The sequence below is a fragment of the Perissodus microlepis genome, chromosome 2, assembly GCF_051167445.1.
Source record: "Perissodus microlepis isolate ML-2025 ecotype Zambia chromosome 2, ASM5116744v1, whole genome shotgun sequence".
Taxonomy (NCBI): domain Eukaryota; kingdom Metazoa; phylum Chordata; class Actinopteri; order Cichliformes; family Cichlidae; genus Perissodus; species Perissodus microlepis.
The window spans coordinates 33,226,751-33,234,707 of record NC_140462.1 but is presented as its reverse complement, the minus strand read 5'-3'; the positions used below and the strand labels follow the sequence as shown (position 1 = coordinate 33,234,707).

Sequence of the window (7,957 nt, the reverse complement as noted above, 5' to 3'; positions counted from 1 at the left end):
ATTACTACATCAGCTGTGTGAAGTGTGTCAGAGAGAAACTCTGGTTTCAAAGTCACTATTTAAATCTGTGGCATGCTGTCCAATGATGGACCAAGTTTTCAACAGTTTTTAGCCAAAAATCACAAAAAAGAAGAAACATTGATTTTTCTTGTTTGTTTTATTTATTTGTTTGTTTTTTTATTTCAAGTTCTATTAAAGATACAGCAGTAAGAAACAATTACATTTGTATTAAAACAAAACAGAAAACAAAAAGCCACAGCCCAATATTTCTCAAGGATAACTCAAAACAACACATCATTGCCTCCGTTTTTCCCACGTCATTCAAACTATTAAGACGACTCCTCCGAGTTCAGACAGTTTCTATGCATCTGGAATCTTCTCAGGTAGAATATGAGAGATGTAAGCTCACATTTGCACAAAACTAGATGCACACTCCAACAGGCCTCTCACTGGTACAGCAAGTGGGGTTTTTTTGAATACCAAATTCTGAAACATGCGTCGTTAAAAATGTAAAATCTTGTCATAAAATACTCCGAACAGATAAACTACAACAAATGGCCCAAACGTTGGATGGAGAAACATATGGTGAAAACAAAACTCAATATTAATTATAATCAGTGACTACCAGCCAAAGACACAGAGCGTGTCCACACAGACTCTTAGCTGGCAGCTGGAGCAGTTTTCTCTGAGTGGACTGTGTGAAGTCGTGGGGGGAGGACTGAACCATTCAATAACAAGCTATGCAATATTAGGCTCTGCCGTCCTTTGTACTTTGACCGGAGTACCGCAGTCTTCATCCTGAGCAACACAACACAAACAATATCATTTAATACAGTGTTTGTAAGGATGGCTTTTTCATCTGTTGATTAAACTTTGCACATGAAGTAAGGAGACCTGTGTTTGCTCCCATTGGACAGCCTGCTTGTTTCACCTTAAATGGGCCACATTTGCCAGAAAAAATCCAAACAGCAGAGTTGAGCAAAGAGAAAGCTGAGCAAACACGTTTCCTTTCTTTTTGTGCCAAGTTTACAAGCAATCCCACCATCATCATCATCATCATCTTTGTTTTCTTAAAAACTGATGATCATCTAAACAATGGACCAGATAAATATTTAAACCAAGGTTCCAGAAAGATTCAGTCAAAACCTCTTAATCAAACTCTACGATTGTCTGTCAGTCGTCAGCACGTGTGTGGGCCTCAACATTTCAGCAGCACCTCAGTGACTTCCACTCACCTCCACTGACAGGCTGTGTATCGGCAGCGAGGTCTGGGTGTTCTGGGAGTCAGTAATGGTTGGGAAATCTAGTTCAATGTCCATTACATCATCAAGGTTGAGCTCCTCGCTGGTGGGAGAAGGAGAAATATACACATCATACATGAGGACGGCCAGCAGCTGACTGCCGACGTGCAGAATGTGTACGAGTGTCTTACACGACATCGAGGGCCTTGTCCTGGCCTTCCTCTGCAGGGGGGTCCCAGGCATGTAGTTTGACCTTCCACAGTTTGATCTGCTGGTCCCAGGAGCGACGACTGTACTTCCTGAACTTATTGGGAGTTTTTGGATGAACGCCTGGCTGACGCATGTGTCTGAAAACAAGAAACACGAGGGTTAATGCTGACCAGTGTATTACACACACCAGCAGCGGGCAGGCTTTACACTGGACGTTCCACAGCACGCGTCTCTGTCGACCTACTTAGGAACTTCTTTGATGTAGCGGTCGTAGGCCAGCGTGTTCTTGCCATAGTTGATCTGTTTCTGTCGTCGTAGCAACACAGCTTCATCGGTTTCCATGTTATCTCCCTCTCTGGAGTCACAGCTGCAGCACACAGACACATTTAGTCCACATTCACGTGCACACAATACAAAAAGACACAACTCTAACATTCGTCACGACAAGAGCCCGACTTCCTTCATAATGATTTTACTCGTAAATGATTGTAAACACAAAGTTTTCGAAAAATTTAAAAGTTACTGTCGCGTTAAACAAGCCTGTGTTACCGTTTAATGAACAAAACTGAGTTTTTACATTAGTAATGAGCTCAAAGCCCGTGACATGGCAGTTAAAGCGATGTTTGACACGTCGTGTTTCAGCCTCGCTGTCACAAGGACAGAAAACCCTCATCGTCTCATAGCAGATGTGATATTTATCGCCTCATATTCTGATGCTGAGCACTTTACTTTTTGTTACCATATAACTGAGCTCCATTAGTGCAATCTGTTTTACCTTACTCACTACTGTGTTCAGTGATACTGCATTGATTTTATTTCATGTTTCCATCATTTTGGGGATGAATACATTTTGTCTTGCCTTATTTAATAGTAAAACTACATTGCACACTTGTATAGCTGCAGGTGGATATGTGGTTTGAGAAGTGAGTGTTCCATCAGTTCATGAATATTCTGAGTTTAAAGGTCTGTGAGAGAATGAGATACCTTCCAGACGAGCCAGACGAGGCCCTTCTCTCCCTCTGGGTGAATTCTGCCCCCAGTATCCTCCTCCTGTAACTGAACACAGTGCAAACAGTGAGTCTGCAATCCAAAACAGGAAGAGAGTATCTGCTTTCATGTGCTTAAAAAGACACCTGAAATGATGCAGAAACTGTTTAATTACCGCTGCATGTCTCTGTGCACATCCCTCCTCATCTCATCGTCCTCCACCTGGCTGCCCCAGTCAGCCTGCCGACCACAGCGGGACACTGAGCCTGTGCTCTCTGGTGTAGTGAAGCTAGGAGGACAATACCACAGGTTACACACACACAGGGATGTTACTGCTACAGTTCCAGCAGATGTCGTGGCCACATGTTGGTAATGGAGTCAGTAACCTGATTTTTAAAGTGGTTCATTAGCTGGCTTGCTTCACTCAGTTATAGTGTAGTTAGATGTTTTTAAACACTACCATTCAAACTAAAATCATTCTAATAATTGACCAAATATTACTTTACAACCACTGTGTTATTTATTTTAATAAAAAACAACAACTCGTTTTTCTTCTCGAGCCTACACTGGAGTTTGGATGTGAACTACACAGACCAATGAAATTCTCACACTGCACGGTCTACATTTAACAAAGCACCTTTGAACAAGGCCATTAAAGCTGTGGGTTTTTGGTCCAGTCTGAAACATTTCCCCAACAAACGCCAAAAATCCACAAAGCTTCAGCCGCCTCATGGCTTTTCAGTTACAGGTCCGCTGCGTTACATGTTTATCACTTTCCACATTAACTGATCTCACTCTCACCTAGCATGTCTGCGATCAGGGTGTTTGTAGCTGGAGTCGGTGTGTCCGTTCCTTCCTCTATCGATATCATCTGCCTCGCTGTTGCTCCGCAGGCTCCCATTGATCCCCCTCTTCCTGCAGTGGGACCACCGAGATGGGCCAAAGCTACACAAGAAGACAAAACACGTGCAGATTTAAACATGCTAATTCATTCTTGTTTTGATATTAGATTTCTGCAAACACGTCTCAAAAACATTCTCTTCTGTGTCAAATTAGAAAAAAATCATGGCTGTTAAAAATGCAAAAGCAGCAAATATGTGCAAGGACTGCAAACACACGGTGGGACGCACGGTCCCACACAGGAAAACACTCATGATCGTTTCACGTCTCCGTATTCAAAAATGGCAAAGCTGCACTGTTTCAAAATCCGGGAATTTCTTTTAAACCTTCTTAGACAGATTAAAGTCTAGAGAAGGTGAACTTTATTTAATAATAAATGGTTAGTTGAGTACAGTGGGTAAAACTGGAGCCATACATTTCCTTTAATAGACAATTTCTCCCGCCAACTTCTTCCGATTGTGCGGACCATCATCCATCTGTGACTCTTGTTTTTCCTGGAGGAGGGCACTTACGACCGCGTATTCTAATATCAGACGTTTTACTTCACGTTATAACTACAGCTGTCAACCACCTGTCACTTTTCATCCACTCACTTGTGTGTTACACTTAGCATTCACAGTCCACAATGTACTCGAGTGTTAGCTTTAGCAGTTGTCTGTATTTAACGCCTTACCGTCACCTTTTTACCCGCACTGTTAGCTAGCGTCACTGTCAGGTCCACTGTTCACGACAGACCTGCTACAGACTGCTAGCTTCTACGAGCTTAAAGAAAATAAGGTAACCATAGATACTAGCAAGAACACTGCGTGTACTAGAGTCACGCAGGTCCATCAGGTACAATAAATGTTTTTTAGCCTTCAAAATGTCCAGATCATCTTTGCAGACAAAGGTTAAGCTAATCTGACGCAGTGGCTTCCATTTAACGAACACAGACAAAGGTTTAGCCGCTAATGACAGACTGAGGCGGGAATGTAAACAGACCTTTTTTCGTGCTCGATGTTGTGATCCTCACGTCGCCGCTCTTTGGTCCAGTCAGACATGTTCTCGGTTAAAAAAAACAAAACTGCGTAGCAGGAGACTTCTTTGTGCTCAGCTGGGAACTTACAGCACTCACAGTCTGAAGATACGCGCCAACTCTGAAAGACGCGCGACCTCAAATCATCCAACTGGTCACGTGGCCGGAAGTAGGAACGGAGGAAGACCACAGCTGTCGAATATGTGCTGGGCTGAAAGGGTGGGCTCACGCTGTATCTATGGCGTTATTTTTGTGCAAATAACACCATGTGTATCCCCCTTTAGCAATAGTCGTGCGGTTTTCTTGTGGCCGCTGTTATACGCAGCTTCTCTGAGCTGGCTCCAGGATATTTAACTGCGGATGTGCTCGATCGACGAGTGGACAGAGAAGGGGCGGGTCTAAGGTGCTGCGCTCCGCCTTTCTTCGTCTTCTTCTTTATATGGTTTATTGGCGGTTGGCAAACAGCAAAATGATGCATTACAGCCACCAACTGGTGTGGAGTGCGGACCGAAAAGACAAGAAAAAAAAATCAAATCCTCCTGAACAAATGGGTCTGCCTTAAAAACCAAAATACAGCCTGATAACTTTCACTTATAGAGTTCGTGCGAAATAAATCAAGCAAGTCCAACTTCACTCTCATATCGTCCAGCTTTTTGATCAGTTGTCTCCTTTCAGCATCATACTTCTGACAATGCAATAAAACGTGTTCTGTTGTTTCCTGTTCCCTACTGCAGTCACACTCCCCTGTACAGTGTTTTCCTATTAAAATAATGTGCTATTCAAACCAGTGTGTCCGAATCTAAGTCGAGATAAAACCATCTCCTCTCTCCTGCTTCGTCCTGTACGTGCTTCTCATTTCCCCCACTTTCCTTTGGATTTTGTAAAACTGCTCCGCCTTTCTTTCTTTCTTTCTTTCTTTCTTTCTTTCTTTCTGTTCTCTCTCTGCTGAATCTGTGACGACCAAAGTGACGCGTTTGTGAAGATTCATGTCGGAATGTGCCATTTATAAGAAGCACGTGGCAGCAGTTTAGTCCACAGAGATATCATGTTCATATAGTGGAAGAGTTCGTAATGCTGTAGAGACACTGCATCACAATAGTTTCCCCCATAGCCCATAAAAATAATTACATCTTACTGTCTTATATTTAAGTGCTGTGATCCGGTGGAACTCCATCTGCTGATATCATTCCGGTAAAAGCTTTCCTAGTTGTGACATTAGACAAATTTAATCCCGTAATTATTAGATGTGCATTCACCAGAATCTCAGGAAGCTGTGACTTTACATTTTGTGACATAAGGAAAAGGACTTAGAACAATAAGGTCCTGCAGTCCCTGATTCTGATTATTTTATTAATCCTTTATTTATCCAGGTAAAAAATCTCATTGAGATTAAAAATCTCATTTCCAAGAGAGACCTGGCATCATGGCAACAAAAGTCACATACCACATAGGTATATAACATTTAAAACAAATACAATATCCCATACAAACATGTGTAAAATATACAATAACAGATCAAATTAAGAGTACATTAAAAACAATCACACTGAGTAAAAGAGCTGTTCTCTCGTTCCTTTAAGACAGACTTAAACTCTCCCAAGGTAACCAATTCTGATAATTTCAGTTCCTTCTGCAGATTATTCCAGGAAGCAGGGGCAGCGTATTTAAAAGCCCTTTTCCCCAATTCTGTTCTGATTTTTGGGACAATCAATTGTATGATTTTGTTCGAACGAAGGTTGTATTGGTTGTGGTTTTTACACATATAAACACATAAATAAGATGGAACCAGCCCAAGGAGAGATTTATAGATAAAGATCAACCAATGGGAGAGTCTGCGAATATGCAAAGATGGACATTTAGCAGCAGCATACAAAGAACAATGATGTACATGATTTCCATAGCCAGTAATAAAACGTAAAGCACAATGGTACACAGTATCCAACCTCTTTAGGCAGTGGGCAGGTGCATTCATAAAAAGCAGGTCACCATAATCCAATAAAGGTAAAAAGGTTGCACGAATCAAATGTTTTCTCACTTATTAGATTTGGAGCAGAAGGTCCTGTCAGGTGTTATATTACCAGTGTCATTTAATAGGTGCATCATATACCATATTCTGTTCTCCTGCCAGTTTATTTAACAATAAATCTTTATTCCTAAATACCACATATCTACTGTTCCACAGTGGTGGATTATGAGGGCTGAAAGTTGCTTGTAGATAATTTCAGTATAATAATTATGAATGAAATTAGTCTTTGTGTTTTTCTGTCACAATCACATCTTAGAAGAAAACTCGTGACCCACGGTTTCTTAAATGTTCAGTTAATGATATTAAACATAAAACTATCTGTTTTTAAAAAAAACTTAGCCATTTTATTTAAATGGTAACATTAATGCACTCGACAATAATGACTTTCATTCCTCTATTTATACTCTTTATTTATTATTGCTTTTCTAGTGCATTTTTCTAAATATAAGTGAAGTTAGCCTTGTTTATAGCTTTTACTGCAGTTTTGGAAAGTGGACCAAACTGGAGTCTTCAGATGCTTTCCATTTTTAGTAACTTAATTATGTCTATAACTTTTTCCCTAAATCCAAGCAACTCTGAGGAAAGACTGGAAATGCAATAAAAACTCATTTAACCCAACATTGTTTTTATTTATGTGCACAGGAGCTGTTAAATAACAGAAATACTGATGTAAATAGTATCTAAAATAGACAAATCCAAAGCACACAGATGACTGTATTACTATAAACTGTTACAGTGAATGTGTGCAAACCACAGTAGCTTGGAACATTTAAAGCCACAGAGCCCAGTGTTGTTGACTACAGCTTGTCACAGAGTTTTATCATAGCGCTGCTGACTCAGCCTCCTGGAGACGTTGCTTTCGTAAGCTCCCCTCCTTTTCCTGGGAGGTGCTGGTGTTTACATGGATGTGCTCGTGGTGCTGGCTGGGCTCTGTACCAGTACTGGGTTCCTCTGGTTTCATACCTCAGTACCATTTGGGGTTCAAATAAAAGGGAATGCAATGTTGTATTGGCCACAAGGAGACTGCCCATTTCACTAAAAAACTGGAAAAGAACTGTTCCCTTTCCATTTGATTGACTATTGTCCTTAACTTTGCAGACATCAACACGTGTATTCCACCTGCACACTTTGTCTGGGCAGAAAGGCTTAAAACTGGCCTGACAACTTCTCTGAAGTTTCTTGCCACAAAAGTTTTTTTGTTTGATTTGGAGGTTGTGAGGTGTGAGTTGATTGTATTGTGTCTTGCTGAGGCCATCATCTTCATGATAGCGGTGCTACTGCATCAGGTCTATGAATGAGTATTACAATCTTCAGGACTTTTTACCAGTCTGCTGTGGCCAGTGCCATGCTGGGGCAGCAGGTGGAGGGTCGCAGTAATGTTGTGGGGACGGAGCTGGACTCCCTTAGGGTGGTGTCTGAGAGGTGGATAAGGACAATGGTGGATAATACCTCCCACCCACTCCATGATGTGCTGGCTCATCACAGGAGCACGTTCAGTGAGAGGCTTAGATTACCCATAATGCACCACTGAACAACACAGATAGTAGCCACCTGAATTCTTTTTTCTTTTTTTTTTGA

General features: G+C 41.4%; 1 protein-coding gene across 1 annotated transcript; it reads right to left on the bottom strand.

Annotated features, from left to right (window-relative positions):
* Positions 1-138: 138 nt before the first annotated feature.
* On the bottom strand, positions 139-4,768 carry slbp (stem-loop histone mRNA binding protein). Its single transcript, XM_084908829.1, has 8 exons — positions 4,320-4,768; positions 3,240-3,383; positions 2,614-2,727; positions 2,436-2,507; positions 1,696-1,818; positions 1,433-1,588; positions 1,236-1,344; positions 139-798 (listed from the first exon to the last, which is right to left on the bottom strand). The coding sequence occupies exons 1-8, from the start codon at positions 4,376-4,378 to the stop codon at positions 739-741; spliced, it is 837 nt and encodes a 278-aa protein (XP_084764955.1). The 5' UTR covers positions 4,379-4,768; the 3' UTR covers positions 139-738.
* Between the last annotated feature and the right edge of the window lie 3,189 nt (positions 4,769-7,957).

Excerpts from the sequence above, each read along its gene's own strand:
- slbp (XM_084908829.1), bottom strand. The coding sequence starts at position 4,378 with ATGTCTGACTGGACCAAAGAGCGGCGACGTGAGGATCACAACATCGAG. Across the intron at positions 1,345-1,432 it reads GACAAGGCCCTCGATGTCGT|CGAGGAGCTCAACCTTGATG; the intron begins GTAAGACACTCG and ends TTCTCCCACCAG. Across the intron at positions 799-1,235 it reads TACACAGCCTGTCAGTGGAG|GATGAAGACTGCGGTACTCC; the intron begins GTGAGTGGAAGT and ends TGTGTTGCTCAG.